This window comes from Taeniopygia guttata, chromosome 3, assembly GCF_048771995.1.
Source record: "Taeniopygia guttata chromosome 3, bTaeGut7.mat, whole genome shotgun sequence".
In the NCBI taxonomy this organism is placed as follows: Eukaryota; Metazoa; Chordata; class Aves; order Passeriformes; family Estrildidae; genus Taeniopygia; species Taeniopygia guttata.
In genome coordinates, this window is record NC_133027.1 from 110,423,755 (window position 1) to 110,447,787 (window position 24,033).

At 40.1% G+C, this 24,033-nt stretch overlaps 1 protein-coding gene across 3 annotated transcripts in view; it reads left to right on the forward strand.

The window, feature by feature from the left end:
• Positions 1-14,821, forward strand: part of SPTLC3 (serine palmitoyltransferase long chain base subunit 3) — a 108,796-nt gene extending 93,975 nt beyond the window's left edge. For all 3 annotated transcript variants that reach the window (XM_072927619.1, XM_072927620.1, XM_030269221.4), the window contains 3 exons: positions 10,765-10,900; positions 11,909-12,038; positions 14,356-14,821. In XM_072927619.1, the coding sequence (XP_072783720.1) occupies positions 10,765-10,900; positions 11,909-12,038; positions 14,356-14,469 (380 nt within the window). In that variant the 3' untranslated portion in view covers positions 14,470-14,821. The remainder of the gene's footprint in view (positions 1-10,764; positions 10,901-11,908; positions 12,039-14,355) is intronic.
• Positions 14,822-24,033: the final 9,212 nt, after the last annotated feature.

The window sequence follows — 24,033 nt, forward strand, 5'->3', positions numbered from 1 at the left end:
AGTATGAGAAGATGATTATAATAATTCCTACCTCACTCAGGCATCAATTATGGTTTCCTGAGCCTAGTTTTGTACTACATTTTGTCCCAAAAGAATTGACTACTTGGTGTCCTTATGAAAAATTAGGTGTATTTCTATTCATCTCTTGAAGTTGCAGCTACTGTCCAATCCTCTGTGTGACATGCTTTATCCTCTGTGTGATGTTTTATCTTCTGTGTAATATGTTTTCTATACAACAAGTAACAAAACAACTGTGACATACCTATCTGTTATTGTTTCAAAGCAATGCTGATATATGTTTGATAGTCTAGGACTTAAATCCCAATATGGAGAAAAAGTGATTGAATTGGTGTAGATTTCTTTCAGAAATGCCAGAGAGTTGTGATATTCTTTAACGTGCAGCTGAAGATTAAGATTCTGCTCTGGATTGCAATCTCTTTTATACTGGTGCAGCAGTGCTATTTACTCTTACTTTGTCAGAGACTAACAGAATTGATTCTGTGTTAGTCCTCCCTGATGGGTATGACTGGGATAAGGTGGGAATGGAAGAGATAAAGGGTGAATGAGAGCAGGTAAGATACTGCTGTGCACTGTTCTGTTGCAGTGCCCTGTACGATTGTTTCAAGCCATGATAGATACAAGGCTATTAAGACATTCATCACAGTGCTTTGATGAGGCCAGAATTTACAAGACCTAGAGTACAGAAGGAGGGATGGCAGATCCAGTCCCTGTGCCAAATTCTGCTGAGCACAAGGACAAAAGGCAGCAAAACTCCAGTGCGACGCGCCGACAATGAGAAAGCGATACTTGTGTCATTTTGGCAGAGAAGCCAGAGCACAAAAACTGCTTCCAACTTGAAGTTTGGAAGGTCCTGGTTGCATGTGCTGATGCCTGCATATGTTAGGGATAAGAGACCCTCTCTGACATCTTTCTCATGGGCTCCTGCCCTGGTGCTTGCCGTGAGAGGGCGGTCTGACACTGAGCCTGCCCGGGGCTCGCTGACTCCAGCGCTCACAGATGCTCCGTGTAAAACAGCAAACATGCAGAGCATTTCCAGGCCTTCAAAACCTCTTAAAAATGCTGTTCAGCTAGCGTGACTCTGCATGCAGTTCAGTGCAGGATAAAAGGAAAATTGGGCTCAAGATGGAGTCTTTTAGGATGTGCGTGTCTGTCTTAGGTCTGAGTTTGAAGCACTTTCTCTTCAACAAGCACTGTTGTTTAATGAGGCAGTGTTTGGATTTATGTACAAAATAAGAGGTTATTAAGTCTTCTGCAAATCCATTATGAAGTAAAGTAGTGCTCTGTCAATTTTTTTTAAAAATTGTCTTGCAATATGAAATGTAAATGAGTAGAAAAACAAATTAATAAATCATATATCACAACTTAGACCATTGCACAAAGGCTAGCAAGTTGGCTGTGATGTGTAAAAATGTCTCTTGTTCTTCTGAGCCAGACTCATTATTTTAGGCTTTGGGTTTTCTTTCATGTGGGCCTCCCTTCCTTAGGCAGTCTTGTGGACTACAAAAAAACCCCACAAGCCAAAATACGGGAAGAAAATAAAAATGCTATGCTGGACCACACTACATACAATGCATTGCTTTGGCTTTGGAGAGGGGAAAGTGGTGGCTTAGAAAGGAGCAAGAAAGAGAAGGGAGAAAGCACTGTCTCTCCTTAGATATTTTTCATTCCAAGGGCAATGACCTTGGCAGAGTGTTTCTGGTCCACTGTTATGGAAGGGTGGCAAATCCTGCATGTGAATCATTCTTGTGAGAGCATGAGCTGTACAGCAGAGAAGCTTCAAGTAAACCAAAGTTACTGCAGGGCAGTGTCGACCATGTGTTCTCTGGAAGCCTCTCAGATCCATAGGAGGAGTTTATTTTGCAATTTATTTCAAATAGCATTCTCTTCCCACCGGTCAATTTGGGGAATCCTTTATAAGGAGATGTCCACCAAAGGCTTATCTTCCAGAGGTCGTTTCTCTAGGGGAGTGAGCCTGGCAAAAATCACTGGGAATGTTTTAGAAAATAATGAAATAGAGTTTGCTAAAACGTTCCATGAGAATTAGAGGGTGCTTGTTGGAAAGAGGATGAAATAAGGGGACAAAAAATGTGTTAACCCAGCATGTTCTTACATCTCAACTTTGTGACTCCTTGGCATATTAATAGACAACTAAAAGAAGGAAGACTGACTTGGTCATTTAAGTTGCCACACAGAAAAATCCATTGTTTTTTTTTAGTCTTCTTTATTTTCCCAGATATAAGACTATTAAAATCCCTTGAATTTCTTGCTGTCAGCATAGAGGGTACTTCTAACTAATTTGTTAAGAAAAGAGTCTAATTTGATTTAGAAAAGAGTAGCACAGATGCAATTATATAGTAGGTAATGCCAGAGCCCAGAAGTGCAGATACTGCCTGTGTATCCTGATGTGTATCCAATTGATTTCACATTTTCTTCTGTTATTTTCAATTAGTAAGAATATGGTTGTTTGGAAAAGGAATCAAGATAGGCATTTCCAGGATAGGATCAATACAAGGGATGCATGACTGCAGGATGTGAATAGATGTTTATGTGCCCAGGGAGTACTGCTTCATCACAAGGAAGGAACAAGTTAGCACCTTCAGAGTAATTCTGTGAAACCTAAACTCTTCAGCTGGAAATCACCCACAGCCAGTGTCTGTTCCATGCTGAAAAGCATAAACATGTGGGTATATCCCACATCAATATTTGTGATAGTTGTGAGACATCAATGTCATGATAATGTCACTGGGAGGATATTACAGAACCCTCAGCCAGCTATTACAGTTTCATTTATTTTATCATGTTTTCTGTGGTGACTCAAGAAAATGAAGGGTGAGAAATGCTAAATTAGGAGAAGGTAATAGCTCCCTCAAAACTGATACACAGCATTGTTCCTGCCTAGGAAAGAGGAACAGGTTAAGGTCAGTATTACTAGTATTTTTTGAGCAACTATATCCAAAGAATCAGAAACTGACTACAAAATATGCAAATGTGAAATAAAATTTTAATGGAGTAAAAGTCCTGTTTTTCTCAGTGCCATGTTTTACAGAACTCTGAAAATTGATGTCTTGTAGAACAAAACACATTTGTTCTTAGTACCATAACATCACAGACACTTTCATAGTTCCTATAATAGAGTTGTTAAAAAGTGTATGAACTTCTGGCAGCTGTATTTCCTCTTGTAAGGCAGCAAGTTCCACAGTTCAGCTGATGTAGTCTATTTAAAAAAAATATATCATTTTATCCCTCTTAGGCCTTTGTGGCCTTTTCATCTCAAATGTGTCTCTGCTCATTTATTAGGAAATATGGGAAGCCGAAGTTCCCATGGCATTTACTCTTTATAATTCATAATGTAGACATTCTTTATGTGTTTTCCTCGTGGCTTTCTCATTACACCACTGGAGATACCTCAGGAAACTCAGCAGCTGCCTTAGTGGTTTTATCCCATGATGACACTGGAGTTGACTCAGAGTGTTTGGACCCCACACAAATTTGCAAGTACACTTTACTTGCATGCCACACAGCCCCTCCAGCTGTGACCTCAGACCTTTTCTTCCTCCTCTCTTTCTGCATGAGAATACTGAAAGCATATTTTTACACTTAAATTTGATAGGTATAAAATAGAACCACTAGGCAGATGGAGTTAAAACTGCTGGGAAGTCCAAAGCATGTTTTTGATGACTAATAATAGATTATACTGGTGTAAAAAGCAAATTGCATCATTTGTAAAGGAAACACTTTTTTTCTGTTTAATGCATGGCAAACAATAATTCACTAACAGAAGTAGGCATTTTTTATGTTTTTATGGGATGCTGAAACATTTAAAAACTTGTCCTCTGGAATCTATTAGTAAAAGACGTTTTGTTAAAAGATAATTCCTGAAGTTGATTAGATTGTGTTTCTTTAAAATGTTCATTTACTTTGCCATTTGTGCTGATTGGTTTATCTTTTTGAAACTACTTGTTTTCATTTGTGTTTTTAGCAAACTCTCGTGTTCTTGCATTTGAGCTCATTCAGACTGAGGAATGGCAGAATGCTGCTTTCTGTTTTGGTTTGGCATTAAAGAAATCATTTTTGAAAGGTTCCTTTTAAAGATATTTCCATCAGTCTCAGATTTTTGGTATAACTGGAGGATCAGCTCCTTAAAATCAGTTTCCATCTTCCTCTGCTGTCTTCAACAGTCTTTAGAAAACATTAGTTTTGCTCTGTCAGAATCCTCTGTAAATTCAGAAACCTTAGTTCTGCATCACTGTGACCTGACATAAACCAGCACTGGCTCAAGGAAGTGCAGCCTTGCCCTCAGTTTCTCCTCCCCCTGCCTATCCCCTTTCCCATGCTCCTTCTCCCCATGCCAGCATGAGTGTTCATGCAGCCATGCAATGAACTGAATCAGAGCACTGATATATCTGAAAAATAATTAACCCTCCCACAAAATGATTAGCCTACACCCAAACTGGTTCCCAGAGCCAATCTGCCATATGGCTCCATGAGTCCTGAGCAACTGGAGCCGAGAGGAGCAATCCATTTTGCAGCAAAATAAATCTGTGCCAGACTGGACTGATCATGAAACTATTGCTGTAAGCTTCAAATCTGCAAGTGGCTTAGTGATGGACCCCTTGGACCTGCTCAAAACAGTTTGCAGAATCAGTCATACTAAATAAAGCCTGTCTTTTTCAAATTCTCATTTTGCTGCTTCATTCGGAGGGGATTGCTTCTCTTAGGTCCTTAGCAAGCAGAATGCTTGAACCCTGGCTTAATTTAAATATTCCTAATAAGTATGTGGTTACATTTCCAGCCCTTAAGCACATTTATTCCCTGTTTGCACAGCATTGGCTCCATGACTAGGGCTCCCAGTCATGACAACAGTAAAGATATTAGTGATGATAATATGCTGCCACAATTATTGTTTGTCTAAGGTGTACATCACAGATGTTTCTCCCAGCAGCAAATGATGAAACAGAGCTAAATTCTGACATCTTTGTTTAAAATGAGGGAGACATGCTGTTCTAGTGCAGACACCCGCCAGGTGATCCACCTGCCACAGGACATCAGATGTACCCATGGAGGGTCAGTTGATCTGAACCAGAAGGGGCTTTGGACTAAGAGTATTTGCAGTGATTTGCAACATCTGTGAGGATTAATCAAATTCTATCTCATTTGCAGTCACTTTTTTCATATTCAAAGTTATTTCATATTCAAAGTTAAACCAGCGCTGTAATCCTCTAGTAGACCCTGCCCATGGATAGATGTTCCCTGTATCCTGACAGAAGCAGAGGAGGAATGTCAGACTTGGCTGTCACCTGTAGCCAGTCCCCCAGCTGTGAAAGCTGTGCTTTCCCCAGTACAGCAGCAGGCAGCTCCATGACACAGTGCCCTTTCCAGGGTGTCTTTCTTGCCAGAAGGGAGTGAGGATCCCTCTGCTGCAGATGCTGCTGGTGCTGTTCTCAGCCTCCCGAGCACAAAACCAGAAAGTGCCGATCCTATTTTGGATCCCTGGCACCTCAGAAACACCTGATGGGATGCAGATGGAGTGTGTTGTGCACTGGCTGGTTTTCAGCAGTGGCACGGACCCACTCTATGATTAATCACCTGTTCTGGGAGTAAATAGGGCTCAGGCAAGGCTGGCTGCTCTGTCCTTGCACTGTATATTTGAATATAGATAAGGTGGTGGGTAGGCAGATCTGACTCATTAGAGAAATAAAGTAAAAATTACAGAACCTTTACAGTTTTTCTCCTTTCTGCTTCAATTGAAATTGCTATTTTTCTTCCCTTGATCTTCTCTGAAAAGAGCTCTGCAGCAGTTCACAGTTTAAAAAAGTCCTCAAGGGATTATTTAGCAGCTGAATTAAGTTGAAATTACTAGATTTCTAGTTAGCATTAGATAGTAGAAGTAAATGTCTTCACTTCTTCCCAGTTTGTAGCAAAGTTATTTTTTATGAAGACTGTTTTATCTGAGAACATATTTCCTTTAGGCGCTCTGGTTCTATAGAATTCTATTTCTGATTTAATGCACATGGAGGTACATGTGTGTTACTCTTTTAATGGAACCAGAAGAAAAAAAGGAAATCTGTCCATCTGCAATAGTTTAGTGGGAAAGAGCTATTGTTTCCCAGGGTTTTTTTTCCAGCCTGTGGAAGATTGCTTTTTTCTATCTAGTTGTTATTAGAGGAAGGAGTTGAGTGCTCCATCCAAGGAACACTGACACTAGTATGTACAAGCTCAATTGTGTAACTAATTGTCTAGAAAGGCACTATGAAACAACAGCTGGAGAAGATTAAAACAGGTGGATTTGCGTCTTGAAGAGTCCTCTGCATGCCAAAAACCAGTATGGTGTGGCGTTATCTTTCCTGGCATGGGTTCAGGAAAAATATCTCTCCTTCACATCCTACACCTGAGATCTTGATATGAAAGGCTATAGGTTGCTTATTCCTCTTTTCAATAGATTCAGTCACAACTTCCAAGGGTAGGAGCCGACAGGAAGAGTTCAAAGGTGGAATGTTTGTGCAGGAATTGGATGCAGGCAACTCCTCTGCTTATGAGCATTTTGCAGGAGGCAAAAGCAGATATCTCTGGAAGAGGAAAACCAAGTTTTGTTTTAGAGAGCTGATAGTTTTACTGCCTCTTTTGCTGCCAGGATAAGGTCCTCAGCTGGCATGAGCAGCAAAGTTCTATTGAAGTGCACGGAGCTGTGCCAGGTAAAGCCAGTCTCAGATATGTAGTCAGAATGCCTTCCTGAAAATGTGTGACAAAGCTTCTGCCAAGTCTGTTACTCCAAGTGGCTCTCTTAAAACGTTTGTTGCTTCAAAGAAATTATGACCTGCTGCATTTTATTATTTGTCTCTCTCTCTTGCCTTCTTTTTGTATTTTTTCTTTCAACTAAACCATATTAATTTTGAGGTATAAAGCTTTCTAAAAGCCTGCATAAATTAATCAGCTAAAGCCAGCAGTGTGCAATGATGAATGTCACATAAGATTATAATCAGCATTTTTCCCAGAATTGTTGACACCTTAGAACTTTGCAGTAAACCAAATATTTTTAAAGTGGTGCAACCAAATGAAAACTCTAAATTAGCCAGCAGAAGGTGGATTGCTGATGCAGTAAATCTGTTTTTCTTGTACTATCCAGGCAATTAATCCTTTATTTCAGAAAAATCTCCTCAAACCACCTGTGTGTGTTTCCAGCAGCGTGCAGATAACTTGTGAAATTTGGGAATTGTTTATAGTTCACTTTTCTCTCCTTCTGTCCCTTCTTAATTTAGCCAATAAGAAGATAAAGAGAACTTCATAAAGTTGTTCTCAGCCTTAGCTGAATACTCTGGAGCATTAGTGTGCTTAGTTTTAAATAGAGGAGTGTTGGTATTCCCTGTCCAGGCTGGTTTTTTTCCAAAACATTTTTCCAAATATGCTGTGTTTTGGTTTACATATTTCATGGAATATAACTCTCAGGATATACTTCATGCTGTGCTAGAAGCTCTTTGCATAGACTGTAAATCCTCAAGGATTTTTCAAAGTAAGAATTTTGTAACACATATTTACTATCTAGGGACCTGATCCTCTAATTAGTCCCATACAGGTAAATTCTTACACTTACATAGATGCAGCCATATTCTTTTAGCTCAAGGGTCTGCTTAGCAGATTTTCACTCAATAAATATTAAAGATCCCAGCCTCAGGAATCAAAGAAAATTATTTCTAAAATGTGGTGTTTTTAGTTAAACTTCCCACAGTGAATTTGGATTAAGACCTGATTCTACACTGAATTCATCACTCTTAATCTGCAGTGTGGGGGGAAAAATCAGGCCAGTGAGACAAAAATAAACATTTTGCTCAGATCTGCCTCCTTATCTGATGTTGGAAGGTCCCATAAAAGAATGAAAAAGAGTGTTGAAATACAGCTACAAATTTTATTGGTTTTATTGCTCTTGTTGGGACAGCATATAAGAAGTCTGCGTATATGGTGTGTGTCTGTGGTCTTTGACCACGAAACTTAACATGAGAAAGGAAAGCGTTGACATTTGGCAAAGAAATAGGTTCCTCCCAGCCCCCCACCCACCCACAGATACACTGTGTGTAGCAATCATCTCCTAATGTACTTTTTTTCCATCCAGATCTATGTGAGTGCTCTGATCTTTCATTTGGCTCTTTAATGCATCCCTGCAAATGAAATTAGTGTTCTGGGATATTGCTAAAACATCCAAGTGGCTCTTTTGCATCAGCACTGGCTGGCTTGAAATGAGCTCCATAGGGAGCCTTGAAAGGGGGGATCTCACATCACAAACTGTTTGAGGATGTAGAATCAGGAAAGGAAGATTAGAAAAGGAAGAGGTGTTTGACTTTTGGGGGCTTGTCTGAACCTCCTCTTTCAGCTCCAAAGTTTCCTTAGCTGGAGTCTAAATTTTTAGCACCAAAAATAAGTAGAGACAAAACTGTTCAACTCTGGGTCCTGCACATATGGTTTGATAAATAGCAAACAGCACAGCCTGGAATCCTGCATGGCTCACACTGTGTTTCCAGCTCTGTAGTAAACACGTGAATGTTTACTGCAGAGCTGGAAACACAGTGTGAAAGGAGGAGGCAGCAAGTCCTAAACTGCTCTCGTCAAGAACATCTGCATTTATGAGAAGCTTTCCCTAATTGAAAATCTAGTAGTTTCAAATGCTTTCCAACTGAGAATTAAACTAGCTCAGGAGCTGCTAAGATAGCAAGAAACAGCAGTGGCTTTGAGCCCTGAGTTCAGGTTACTCCCCCACCCTCCTCATAACTTGGACATTAAGGAGGTGCTAATAACAGTTTTACAATTTCTAACAAGGGAAAAATTCTCTCAACCACATTATTTTGTAGTTCTCTAACTCCCTGTCCTTACCATCATCTCCCTTTCCCTTCTCCTCCTCCTCAATACTTCCCGGTTTCTTTGAGATCTACTACACCAAAAATATTTTTGGAAATACCACAGACTATTGTTTTTATTAGTGACTGGAAAGCTTTGTAGTAGGATGTTTTTGTGTTTCATTTGTTTTCCTTGCTCTGGCACAGCTGTTTTTGCTTTAGCAGCATTAGAGAGATAGTTAAACTATTTGTGGCCTTTTCTAACCCAGCAGATCTCTTCCACTGAGTGCTTTAAACTGAATGACTGAGATTTTAAGTAACAGGTTGTCTGCGTGGGCAGTTTTGTGCATGGAGTTACAAATGCACTGTTTTTATGAGATCTTTTAATTTGTTCAAGCAAAACACCAAACACTATGAAGCAAGTCCCAGTTTCCCTATAAATTTCCCAGCCAGAACACTGACAGAACCTTGACTCTGGGAAATACAGAACGAATGAAGTAGTAGATCTTGTTCAAACCTATACATGTTCAGAAATATTAATGTAGAAGAGGTTCATGTAGGTGTGCTGATCCACACTTAAGCCAAGAGGGGAAAGGAAGAAAAGCCAGAGCAGATGATGGGAGCAGAATGTGGTCTGAGGACAAATCTGCTACAAATGCCTTACTGGCCACTGTGATTACACAGAGCAGGATGGGGAACTAGGAAGTGGGAATCCAGTCAGAGAATGGTGACAGCAGAAAGTGGTAAATGAAGAATGAAGAATGTAAAAATGGTAAATGAAGAATAACTAAATGTAAAATGAAAACATAAATGGAGAGTGAAAACATAGTATCTGTGCAAAGGCAAAGGGAAAAGAGGAAATGAGTTGCACTGGAGGTTTCAATGGTCGTGTCTGGTGCCATAATGTAAGGGATATTGAAAGTATGGGCTGATGAACAGAAGGAAAATGAAAGTTAAGAGTGAAACTGTGTCCTGCTAAATCCCAGTATTACCACACATTCTCACCACCTCTGCTGGGCAGACACAAGCTACTGAACTTGTGAGGTTCACAAGTTTAGAGACTCGATCTGCTTAATGGTGGCTTGGCAGTTTTGGTTCTGGCAAGGTCAAGCAGATGACAGACCTGGCTCAGTTTGGCTGTGTGAACTTGAGCTGGCACTGGGCAGGCATGTGGATATGGAGGAGGTGGCACCATGCCTGTCGGCACCTCACAGCAGTGCAAAAGCAGCACGTAGATCAGCTCACTGATTAGAGATAATGCATGTGGAATGGTGAAAGGACATGTTAGATCTCCTACTACAGTAATGTAGAGCGTGTTTCTTGCCTCTTTATGCAATGGGTTGGGAACCAATTGCACTTGTCAGAAACCACCTCCCTTGTGGCACTGCAAAAGAAATGGCTGAAACGTTTTTTCAAGCACATTTTTCTATGCTGTTTATTGTATTTTTCCTTTATTAAAAAGAATTGTTTTCAACTCTCCTGTCAGTTTTGCTGGGGTCCCATCTGTGGATCCATCACTAAATGAGGCCAGGAACAATGCAGAGATAATAGTCAGTTACATTGAGAAAGAACATTCTTGATTTCCATGTCCTGTCTGCACTACTTCTCTGAAGGTGTGTGTCATCTAGCAAGCTTTATTTAGCACAGCGAAGTCCAGGGAATTGTCCACATGTCTATCCCCAGACAGGGACTGTTTCTGTCCATGGGAAGGCACCTTACAAGTACAGGAGTATCAGCCATTCGTCCTACAATGCCATAACAATCAATGTAGTTGCATTTAGCTCATTCCAAGTTTTTCTTCTCAATCAAATAGCAACATTTACATTTCAGCCAAACTGTTACCCCCAGCCCTGATTCTTGCCTGTGACTGGACTCCAGTTTGATATTTGCACTGACTTTTCTCCTGGCTGGCTCGTTTCAGGGCTCCAAAGAGTGCGTCAGCTGGAGAAAAACACAAGGTACTTCAGACGAAAACTGCATGAAATGGGCTTCATCATTTATGGCAATGATGATTCTCCTGTTGTTCCCTTGCTGCTTTATATGCCTGGTAAGATAGGGTAAGTACTGAAAAAACCTTGTTGGCAAAACAAGCACTATTCAAGTTTGTGGGTTATTTGGTACACACTACAGAAGATTATATTCTTTGTGGTAGGTGCTTCCCAGGAGAAACATACACTGTAGTTTGAATTCATCATTTAGTTCTGTTTTCTTTTTGCCCCTAGGTTTAATTTTGAGTTGTTCCAGATGTCAGAATTTTAAAATTTTTCTCTTTTCCTTTTTTAACATGGTCTGGAATAACACTTTTGATAACCATTTGATTTTTAATTTTTTTTTTGTTTTGAATTTTGGTTATGAATTTTGGTTTTGAATTACCAAATTTAATTTTGGTAATTAATTTTTAAAGGAGACATATTGCCTTTAATGTATGAACTGGTTTACAAGGATTTTTTTTTCCCCATGTGATCATGTCTTGGCATGTTTTACTATTTAGTTCATCTCAAGGAGCATTTGTGCACTTGGACACAGAGACCAGAAGTCAGTAGTAGCATAATGTAAGTGTTGAGCTGTAGGGAGTATTTGCAGGTAGCTGTGGGCTTTAGGTCTCATACATGCCACACAAGCCTTCCTAACTTGCAGATCAATTGTGAGAGCAAATCAACCATCACACAGATTGGTTTATTCCTACTGGTGTTCAGGAACCAAGAATTTATACCTTCCACAAGCCCAACCTCTTCCATGCTTAGGGACTGTGAATGCCCACGTGGTTTGATTTGTACTCAGAGACTTTCATTGACATAAATGAATCATGTCTACCTGCAGAGCCCTCTGTGCCATCACATTTCTAGCATTTGACACCCACTTGGCTTCATAAGCTGCTAAACAGCAAAGAATCTCCACCCTGCTGGTAAAATTCTGGCTTTTATGGAAATCAGTGGGAATATTCAATCAACTGAAAACAAGATTTTACCTATTGTTGCACTATATGTGAATGTTTTCTGTCTGTGTTCAGTTTATTTGGGATAATTCATTTCTGATTTTTCTCCTTCTACCTTTCCTCTCCTTAGGGCTTTTGCAAGACGCATGTTAGAAAAAAATATCGGGGTAGTCGTGGTTGGGTTTCCAGCTACTCCTATCACAGAATCCAGGGCTCGGTTTTGCGTGTCAGCTGCACATACACGGGAGATGTTAGACACGGTAAGTGCAGCAGATGTCCTGCCCAAATTAACTTCAGGTGCAAAGGAGGCTGGGAGAAGCTGTGCCTCTGTTACTTTGAAACTCAATAATTCATTTTTACATTCGTTTTTGTGACCTCATCAGTTGATCCTTAAAGGCATTTGAGCCTTATACATTTTATTTTCTAAAATAAATTATGAGACAGTTAACTTCTTATGTTCTTCTATTTCTAATAGTGACCAAATCTGTCATCAGTAATAAAAGCCTACATTAAGAGCACAGCAAGACAAAAGTTAAATGCTATTTCAAAACTATCAGAGTAGGAAACCTGAAACTATGTGGAAATAACTGAAAATCAAGTTTTCCATACCCATAGTTCCATTACATATTTCCATGTGTTTTTTGAACTGCAGAAGTATATGGGACAGCCTTGGGGGTACAGGTGGAAATTGCAAAAAATTTTGGAACTGTTTTAACCTAATCAAGTTTAATTGGTGCTGCCTGGAAAGTCTCAGTTCTGTATCTTTCTCTGATATCAGAAATACCATTATGAGTGTGTTGAGACTTCCATCATAAACCTCCGTTCCAACATGGAAATGTGTTTAAAATAAACGCTTTGAAATTTTTCATTTCCTTTTTTTGCCGAAGGTGTTTTTGGCCTGGCTTGAGATACATTCTTTCATTCTCAGAATAAGCATGAAACAAAGAGGCTTAACAATAAATTTTAGGCTTTGCTTTTCCTCTCTTTGCACGAGTGTTGATGGTCAAAACGAAAAATTCTTCAACATGGAAATGTTAAGTTAAATGTGCCACTGGTTCATGCAGACAAGCACTGCAGAGAGCTCCTGAATCTCCTTTTTCATCCTGAGATATCTGTGGATGTGGGGGCTGGAGCCCTGCCCTGCTGAGCACTTTCCATACCAGTGTAGGTAGCTTTAAAACAACATCAAAAACCTGCTTTGCATGTGTGCACTGTAAAATTCCTGCTGCTTTTAAAGGTTCAGTAGTTATTAACAAGGTACAATACCATAAAGGTAGTATTTTGTAGAACACAGCATAGCTTCTTGTGTTGGTCCTTACCAGCTTTTGCTGTTTGACTGTGAGGATTTTGGCTTATGTAACTGGTAACAGTCCATGAAGTTGATCTGAAGATTTATCTCTTGAGGTTGATGCTTTGATTTTCTTCCTTTCCCCCCACCCCCAAATGTCAAGCCCACCTCATTTTTGGGCCATCACTCTGCATTCATTCACTTCCTCCTACCTGCACCTTGCTGCTTCCTGGGAAGGTCTGACACTCCCCAGTCATCACTGAGCATGCTGTGCTTTTGCAACAGTACTTGTGGTGCTCTTACAACATGGGAGAATGGAAATGTCCTGAGTTTAATTACGTGCAGAAAGTAAGCTTTTTGGACAAAACACTTTGTGACTGTGCCTAAACCCAGGGTAACAACAGGTAACAAGCACAATGAAAACATTTCCATTTTATATCTCAGCCGAGAATGAAAGAGAAAAGATCCATGAAAGGGCAAGCTCCCAAGAATAACTTCCTTAATGACCTGGAAGCTATCTTTCTGCGTAAACCATTACTAAATTACTTCTCTTTGTTCTAAATTACTTTTTGTTTATGAGCTTGTTTTAGTGGCTTAACAGAACCAGGTTTAAAATCAAAGTTGCTGTTTCCGTCTTTGATGCCAAAAAGTTGGCTGCCCTTGAATGGGGGTCAGATGCTGCAAAACACTGAGCTGCTTCCCTGTGGTACAGAGTTCCTCAGCTACTTTTTGAATCCACTGAGAGCTGGGGAGACAGCAAATTGCATTACAGTATTAATGAACAAAAATTTGTCCCCGTGATATATAAAATAATGGCAATCACTAAAATTATCTTAAACTATTCAGAGTATTCATGCTGACTCTGCTCAGCACTGTGAGCTCAGTACTACCTAAGAAAATTCATTGGCAATTCCAGTCTTTGGGAGCTATGGAGGAATACTGAAGTATAGCCTCACACATTTCCTTTGCACATGCAAAGATAACTTTTTATCTTGGTTGTTACCTCTCTGGGATTTTGGAAAAAGTAATTTTTTCATCTGTGCTCAATTAATGTTCTTACTAATAAACCATAACCTACTGAAGGAGTAAATTCCTTTCTCATAGATGCTGTTGTACATCTACAACTGCACTGATATTCACTTTTGTAGACTGAATGCAAAATTTGCCCATTTGTTCTTTAAACTTTAATTGATGTTTTTTTTATAATCTTCTTCTTCTTCAGTAAATTAAAAGTTAGTAGAAGTTCATTTCTTTTCCAATAGAATTGACAAAGTATCATGGTCTTACAGGTTTTGAATGCTCTGGATGAATTGGGTGATTTTCTACATCTGAAATATTCCCGGTATTCCAAGTCATCTCATCCTGAACTGTATGAAGAATCTAGACTTGAACTTGAAGATTAAGTTTTCCACCCGTGAAAAGAACATTATGATGCTATGAAAGGGCGGAAAACCTGAAAACTAAACAATACAAATGCATTTCTTCCCTTCTAAGGACAATTTTTCTCAGTTAATTGAAAGGAGGGGAGTTCAGGTGTTGCATCACTTTGTATCAAACTTCTGTATTCAAGAGACTGAAATATTGATACAGATTTGCCTCCCCAGGAGATCTGTCCTTTTTAAGGTATTTCTGATGCACCATGAATGCATCCATTGATCCAGTTGCTAACGTACAGCTTTTGATATGGCCCCTTTTTTATGAAGAGGCTTCAGATAGTCTTAATTGTGACTGAAATAATAAAGTTTTAAAAGTTAATAGATTCCAGTGTAATATAGCTGAGCTTCATCAGTGAGACTGATCTGTTAAAGAGCATAAATCAAGATGCCGGTGTGGACTGCTACAAAGGAATGAGCAGAAAGTGACTTCTTTAACTAAGTTTCACTATTATGCATTTCTCCAAGGACAGAAAGTGTTAGAAAGAGGCTGATGCTGAGAACAAGAAAAGTGGCCTGATGAGATCATATATTTTTGACAGCAGGTAATGAGAAAGGGAAAATTCCTTCCCTCCACAGACCTTTTCTCGGTCACCTAAATGCACTATAAACTTTTTAAACATAAACAGAAATGTTTTTCTGACAAATCATTTGACCTACAACCTATCACATCTTATCACAACTTAAGTTCTTCCGCAGGCTTGCTCCCTTTTTGTGGGGCAGTACTAAATAATTTTAATAAACATTTAACTTTCCCATAAAAACCTTGTTCAAAACATTCAGATACTTACAGTTCACAAACTGCAGATGACATTTGTGGGCTCATTCCTAAGTTTCTTGAACTACTTATGGGCCTCATAAATTCACTAACAAGTACATAATGCTGAAGCTGTTACTTATGCAGAATGTGAAGTTCAAGATACCATAAGCAGTTCTGCCACCTGCTAAACAGAAAACTTCACCATTTCTATACATGATGCAGTCATTCATGAAATAACATTTCTTGAAATATTTTCATCTGTTTTATGCATGTCAGGGGTGGTTCTGTCCAGGGGTGTTTTGAGTTATTTGTTTTTCAAATAATTATCATATCTTCTGAAGAAGAAGATGCCCTTGTCCCCTTGTCCCCTTGTCCACTGCCCGAGTGACAAATGCTCAAGGCTACCTGAAGGAACTGTTCCAGCCAACAGTTTGCCTGCAATGCCAGAAGACACAAGCATCAGGATTGTGTGGGCTGAGTTGCTGGAAGGAGTTTGGAAGTTTTTTCCTTTTGGTTTTTTTTTTTCCCAGCATCGAAAAGCAGTTCTGCAGCTTTAAGAATGAACTCCAAACAATTCCGCACTATCAAATGTCATTGTAAACACATCAGATGAGAGATGTTTAGCTTTCTGTTGCACAGATGTACCACACTTTCATGTTCTCTTGAAAGCTGTGGTGTAAACTTAACCCACAGCTGCAATATTAGATTTAAGAACAGAACAATTAAATTACACTATATTACTCCCTGCTTGTTAAAGCAGCTTTCAGGATATAACAAGGCTGACTGATTATGAGGGCCCATTTTTTGTTGGATTTTTGTTGTTGTTGTTGTTGTGCAAGTTAATAAAAATCCAGTGGTGCTATAACTTTAAGAATTGATTACAACACATTCCGTAATACCAAATGTCAGCTTTAGGAAATATTTATCAAGGGCTGGGGGAGGACTAAGTGGTGTTTCATGTGATTCTTCACTGTGGTAATGGACTTGAAAAGCACTGCAGAGGTTCAGGGGAGCTGTGTTTGGGGATAAGAGCAAACTCACTGTACAAATATTTAAATACTTGAGCACAGGACAAGGAGAAATTAGGAAACATGAACTTCATCTCTGAGTAACCTGGCAATTTGTGGTGCACAGCTGTGTTACATGCAGGGTGAGTGCACTTACTGTGAAAGGAGATGGGTTGAAAAGTTTCTGCCACCTGTTCCTTGAGGAAAAGTACTGGATTTGATATATTGCTTTTTGATCTCTGTTGTTGAACTTCTGCGGCCAGATCCTCAGTTGACTTCTGACCTTCCATTTTGGGGTATACAGCCATAGTTTATATTTCAGCAAACATTATTACATGTACTGTTGCAGGCAACACGCTATTTCCCTCAAAGAGAGGCCTGAGAATGATTAAACTACAGAGTGATCACTTTCTTTACCCCAATAGGGGAATGTTTTCAGTCTAAAGCCAAATTCTTCCTGCCCTCAGAACATTACTCTCACTCATATTAAGGAGACAGGACAGCTATGTTTTTAGAGACTGTCAGTTGATTTATTATGTGCTCCCTTCTGATTTCTTCCATCCCTTACACACTAGAGAAAGTACAGACTGACTACCCCTGGGCTCAGGGAGCATCTCTGCTCCACTTGTGCAATAATACAACTCCCAGGAACTTCAGTCTTCTAGATTTTCCCCATGAGGTTTATAGTCTGGCACTTGCTTTTCTAACAGTATGGAGTTTTTTCTGTCTTACCTCAATTTTTATAAGATTTAGAGTTGATCAGCATTTGAAGACTCTCTTTTAGCTGATGTCTGAAAAAATCAGCTAGAGTACTCCTTAGGGAATTTGCACCTCTAGCACAGGATCACGTACTTGCTAGAATGTGCTCCCTCTTCAGGCTTGCATGTTCTTGGAAAACATAGTTCTCTCCAATTGCTTTAGAAGGTTTTGAAGAGCTGCTTTCCATAAAAAAAAATGCTCAAGTTGTCATATTTTAATCCAGTGGATACATTAAGTGTAACTACACTAACTTTTTGTGGGCAAGTTGCATCCTGTTATCTTATGTAAAATCTTGATTGGCCTTTATGATATGGAAAAACTTTAGAGTTTTTGCTTGACAGGGAAACTGAATTCTTTGCCCTTTCCTGCAACTTTATCCTTCCTCATCTTTTAGAAAGTCTTCATCTCCTGAGCTTATCAAACTTGTCAAGGTGGTTCCCCCCTCCATTTCTGTCTTTTTCTATTATTCTCTCTGTTCTGCTGTTCTCTGTTGGGGGAAACACAGGCAGCTACAGAGGACCTGAGTGTAACAGTTTGGCTTTCTGAGCATAGCCTCACTGCCTGCTTTTCCAGGTATTCTCATCAGCTCTTGCAGACTTTATTCTTCCCTTTTCAAGCAAAAAAAGTTCTGCAATTCCTATGATGAACCAAATCTGAACTGCCCAAGCTGTTGAACCAAGAATGGGCTTGTTCTGTCATTTGTGCAGGTGTAGATCAGGTTAAGTCTTGCTTTGAAGTCAATACTGTTGGTTTAAAAGTGCAATTCATTACTAGTACAATTTACAACTAGTACTATTTAAAAATAGTACAACTGTGAGAGGAACTGTCAGTGTGAGTTGAGCTGCCTGCATTTGTTTCAGAAGGTTTGAACACTGGTGTCTCTGGACTGTTTCACAGCTGCTGCTCTTCACAGGGAACCAAGATATGGAATTGATCTATTTAAGGTAGGATTTCAGCTGGGTTTTATTTTCTTTTTTTTTTTCCAAAATGTTTGGTTGAAGGTGTGTTGCATATTTCCCTGTCCTGCTGAGACAAGGAACAAAGAAGTGATGTAAGAAAAGCAGTCTGTACTAAAGGTGTTTATGTACTTCCCAGCCTACTTTGAAATCCAACAGAGATTCTCTAATATATTATCTGCTTTTTATTTGTGCATGAAGTTTAACTGCTCTTCAATTTAAAACATGATTATGATCAAATTTTAAAGACACCACACCACCAGCTGAGAAATGGCATATGTCATGCCATGATTGGCAGCTGAACATTTGAGCCTCCAGATGCCTTCAAAAACAGCATCTAGATGTTTCCCTCATTTGCTCCCACATCCAGGGTGGTTTGTGCTCCCTGCAGATCAGTCACAAGATGATGAGAACTCACTTTATCCATTTCAGAGACTTGTCAAGATGGTCCCAAAACCAACATCCACCTGAGCACACAAAATAATAGTTCAGCACCATCGGAGCAGGAGTCCAGGGCCTGAGTCAGACTGGTTGCTCAGCACTTACTGAAGAGGGGAGTGTGTTCCCACAGATGTAGCATTTCATTGACAAGTGGCATAGGGAAGCAAAGATAAATCCACTTATATCAGGTGCTAACCAAACGAAAAGTGTAAGTGTAGAGGCACAGGACCTGGTAGACCTGGAGACTTGGACTAGATCCAGTTGTGTACAGAGACTTTTTGATCCAGCTGTGCAAGCATTACAGGAGTTGTTAAATCTTCTTAAGGAGCTAGGTGGAATAGTGGAAAACATGCTCTTTAATATCAAAATAGTGACTTTGAAGGAGGCAAACAGAGACATCCCACCGCCTGTGTTGCTCCAGTTTGTTTATGAAGAGAAGGAAGGGTAGATAGCCTGCCATAGCAGATGACCCTGACACTTGGTACTCTATTCATAGAACCTTTTCTGAGAGTCACTTCTGCCAGATGCTGTGCTAGGGCCCAAAACTGTTAATTGTTATCAATATACCCAAATTCCACAGCTTGTACTGCAGGGGTGGCCAGGGTTGCTTGAGCCACCAGCTATAGCAAGCTGTGCTATAGCTGGTGCTACAAATTACTAGGAGATTGTTCAAGTGACAAGAGTGCACAGAATCACTGATGGTTGGAATACCCTTATTGGGCATCACTGCTGCTGGGACTGCCTGTGCTGAGGTGACAATTGCTTGTGCTGCTCTGCCAGGCACACCTGATGTGGCTCCAGGACAGGCATGACAGTCTGTCCTCATCTTTGCAAATGCAGGACTTGGCCTGCAGGTCACTCCAGCAGATGAGCTTCTTTCTGGCAATTCAGCTCAGCCAGAAGCCAGGAAAGCAGGACTCTGTAGGAGCTCTGGAAAATCAGTTGTCACAAGTCAAGTACTTGTAGTAACAGAGAAATGCTGATGTGTGTGATGAAGCAATGGTGCTTTGCTGTTGTTTCCATTGAAATTGTCTCAAGGAATTTGCTATGGACATGAGCTGACTCTGCTATCCTGTGGGTGGACCAGAGTATTTGTATATTCCAGTTCCTAGAGCTCAGAACTGATCACTCATACCATGATGTGCCACCAAGTTTGTTCCTCTGATCTTTGGTATCTCTGTCTCACCAGTTCAGAGCACAGCATGGAGGGACCCGCTGAGCCTGTTGAGTTCCTTGTTCATTTACCTCTCAAGCAGCTGCTCTGGAGTGCACAGGAGTGATTAAATCAGTGGGGACATTTCAAAAGCATAGCTTCTCCTGAGCCTTTCCTCCTTCTCTGACACAAGGATTGTGTCCTCTTGTGCTCTGCTCTCCCCTTATTACCACACAAATGTTGTGATGTCTTGGCTCCCTTTAACATTCAGGGGAATCTGAACATTCTCAAAAAATGATGTAGCAGATTCAAAGGAGAAGGAAAGGAAAGGAGAAGGAAAGGAGAAGGAAAGGAGAAGGAAAGGAGAAGGAAAGGAGAAGGAAAGGAAAGGAAAGGAAAGGAAAGGAAAGGAAAGGAAAGGAAAGGAAAGGAAAGGAAAGGAAAGGAAAGGAAAGGAAAGGAAAGGAAAGGAAAGGAAAGGAAAGGAAAGGAAAGGAAAGGAAAGGAAAGGAAAGGAAAGGAAAGGAAAGGAAAGGAAAGGAAAGGAAAGGAAAGGAAAGGAAAGGAAAGGAAAGGAAAGGAAAGGAAAGGAAAGGAAAGGGAAAGGGAAAGGGAAAGGGAAAGGGAAAGGGAAAGGGAAAGGGAAAGGGAAAGGGAAAGGGAAAGGAAAGCCTTATCCCCTGCTCCTCTAACAAACTGGGTGCAATTACTAATAAACTCCTAAAAAATGCTACTGGAACTAGGACGCAGGGTAGGACAAAGGAACCATAAACCATGCTTATGTTGAACAGACTCCAGTACCTTTGTAAACCCCTATAAATCATTCTCACTGAGCCCAGCACAATTCTAATCTGTGCTCCTCTACTGCAAAAAACTGCATGTTAGGGACAATACTGGAGCTGTTTCTGGATAAGAAAATAATCCTATGGACCATAAAGGTATTAAAACCTCAATAAAGCCTAGAGACCAGAGCCACTTGAAAGCCTCCACCCCGAGAGACATTACGAAGTCAAGCAACATTGCTACTGACTGCTTTATCCCAATACAGAGTAAGCACAACTAAAATGCAATCAGAACAGGTTTTTTTCACTTTCTCGAGGAACACATTGGGTGCCAAAAATTGTATTTGTCCTGGTTTAGGCCAATTTTGGGAGAAAAACCTCTAAAGGCGTTTCCTCTAGAAAAATAAAGTGGCCCCTCCCCCAATGGGTTTGGGAAAAAGATTTCCTTGGAGAAAAGTGGAAAAAAATGTTTATTTAATAGGCAAAGCATTTACTAGCACAAAAAATGAACAATATTAAACAATATGAGCTCTTGCCACTCCACAAGGTGACAAACTCAGAAAAGTCCCCTTCCTGGGCTGCAGCTCAGCTCCCTCAGTCTCTGATCAGTCCCTCTGGCACTGGAAATGCCACAGCCCAGGCTGGGTTCAGTGGCCACAGGTGTGAGCTGCTGCTGCTCTTCTGGGTATTCAGTCCAGAGAAGTTTTAAACGTGTCCAAAGAAAAGGAAAAAATACACAGTCCAGGGAACTTCTTTGCCTCAGCCAGCTAAAACTAACTAAAAGCAAAGGAGAGCTCTGTCCTGCTGTCCACTCCACAGGCAACACAGTCCAGGAACAGGAATTTGGAGGAGTGAGTGCAGTTTTCTGATAATAAACTGTGCACTTCTTCTGCCCCCAGCTTCACTCTCAGAACAAGTCTTTAATGTGCAAAACTTATTATCCAGCATAAACAGAACAGACAACTGGGGATACAAGCATCATATAGTCACCCCAGGACATCTGTGCAGAAACTGTTCCATGCATTGCTGGGGTTCTATTTTCATGTGGGAACTGCTTTTCCAGCAACCGTCACACCGAGGACACAGCTACTCTCAGAGTGGCCAGAAGAAACATAATATTTTTTATTGTTCCAGGGCCATCTAGTTACACTTTTGGCATTTCCTGATGTGCTGAACATCCTGGTACAAACTCTCTGACCCCCACTGCATACTCCAATACCCATAGTTTAAAATCTGCTCACTGAACCACTGTAACCTAAGAATTAGAGCTGTAAACTGCATACAAGAGACACAGTTCTGATCTGCCTCTGTTCTGCCAAGCAATTGCAGATGAGAAACAAGTGTTCCTTGCCTCATTTCTATCCCTCTATAGAACTCTGATAGCAACCCTAATTTGTTTGTAAAACAATAAGTTGAACTGATGAGAAGAGCTAAAAGAGTGAAATGTTGCTATTATCTGAGTTATCTTTTAATTTCTACATCTCAGAATGTCTCATTAATCTTTTAAAAGTCATAAGTACTCTGTTTACGAGACCTAGTGTATGAAACAGTACAATGATGAAGACTAATTATAAATCATAGATAAAAAATTCTGGTAAACAGATTCCTTTAACATTTCCATTCTGTGCAGGCTTTGTCAGTGTCTTACAGCAATGATGCCAGTTGGATTAGAAAGCTTTTTAAAATGTGAATCTATCTTTTCAAAGATTTGTAGCCAAGCCTTTCCAGTTTGTTAAAATGTAATTAGTGTCTGCTTGTTAATATAATGTTCATTGATTTTTAAAGTACACAGACTTCAAAGCTAGAAACAAATAAATAAAAAGGGGGATAATTTAAACCAGAGTGGAACAGCTTGGACAGTTTTACTCTTTTTTTGCCAGGATCCCAAAGCTGTTGTGTTCAAACAATGCCACAGTTTCAGTGGAAATGTGAAGATTAAATCCAAACCCTGCATGTCAGCTTTTTTTGTAAATGACTATCCAGGATTTCAATAAAATCTCCAGCCGCAACAGATTATGTTGCAAGGATTTTTATTGTCTAAGAGTTTGTGATAGTCTTCTGTTTTCTCTAACATATATTATAATCCAGTGCACCTAGCAAGAATCCATGGAATTTTGGTACCTAATTCAGTTATGCTCTTCTGAAGAATAATTTGAAAGGGACAAAAGAGGAAAGGGTTCACAGGATGACGGATGGTTGCAGCACCTCCCAGTTTCACATCCAGGTGGTATGGCACAAGATGGAAGGTATATAAATATAGAACATAATTTGACCACACCCATGGAAATTATGCCAGTGCAAAAAAGACAAGTGGACATAACTTGAAATTCAGACAGAAATTCAAAGACGTGATTGAGGAATACCCTGAGAAGAGAGCAGAAGCAACACTAGCACTCAACTCCTCAATAAGAAGGTGGCCTTGAGAACAAAAAGATGAAAAGGGATATCCATGGGACAACTCTAGCCAAGGGTAGGAGAGAGGATGAAATTAGCTAGTGTGGGAGAGATGAAGCTGAGCAACAAATTTATTCAGCTAGACAAGGAAGACAATTCAGAGGCAAAGAAGAAAGAAAGGGAAACTACCCCCAAAGACCAAATGACATGGCTGTGGAGAAGCCAGGACTGAGACAGTAAAGAATGAAGGGGGAAATAAAAGACAGACATTTTCACACAAGAGGGAGAAAAGATCCCACCACACCAGTGGTGTCCATGGACACAGACAGGTTCCTTGGTGGTTTGGAACATGGGAGGAACAATGTGGAGCCAAAAAGCAGAGAGATGCCTTTTACTTCCATGAGTAGGAATGTTAGATGTGAACCAAGGGCAAAGAAAGTAAGGAAACTGGTGGAATAAAGGATTGTCTTCTATTCAGGACAAGTGATACTGTGGAAACAGGTGAAGAACAACCCCAACAGAGAGAAGACAGTGCTTTAAGTTACAGATGCTCCAGATTTTCTTCCACAAAACTCTTCCAGTCCCAATGGAAAATGATAAGCTAATAAAAAAAACTATATTTCCTCAGAACTAGCTGTGTGAAGGAAGCTGCTGAGAGGCAAGCAGCTAAAGCTGATTCCTCTGAGGGCAGGCTCCATTTGGCTGCTTGTGAAACTTGCCTTCCAGAACTGAAAATTGCAGTGAGTAAAGCCAGATTTCAAGTGTAAAACAGTGAGATAGGGGCACAGGAGCCCTGTCTGATTTTTATGCTGGGTTTTATCAGATGGGTAAAGGAATGTTCAGGTGGTGAATATAGCAAGTGGCAATGGACCCCGAAGGAAGAAAGGAATACTGGCAAGAAAGTATTCATTCTGTGCTGGTCCCAATACATGAAGATGGGGTTCTTTTTCCCTAAAGGTTTTGGAATTGCCATTCACTTTATAATTGGAGGTTTGCTGTGTGATGCCATCCATGGTGAACACAGAAGGAGTTCAGCTGTGTGATGACATCTTAAGCTTTGTATACAATATAGGTGCTCTGGTTTCTATCTGTTCTTTAAAAATTAAAAGGCCACCTAATTTTTGAAATGACTGCACAGTCATGCTAGACAGTACTGACAGGAAATGTGGTCAGTGAAAACACTTTACCAAGTGGTAAAAAAGAAAGTGTAAAAGGATGAAGGGGAATCACTGAGTTCAGGATTGCCCAATAGCTTTAGAAACCACTGTTTGTAACAGTCTGA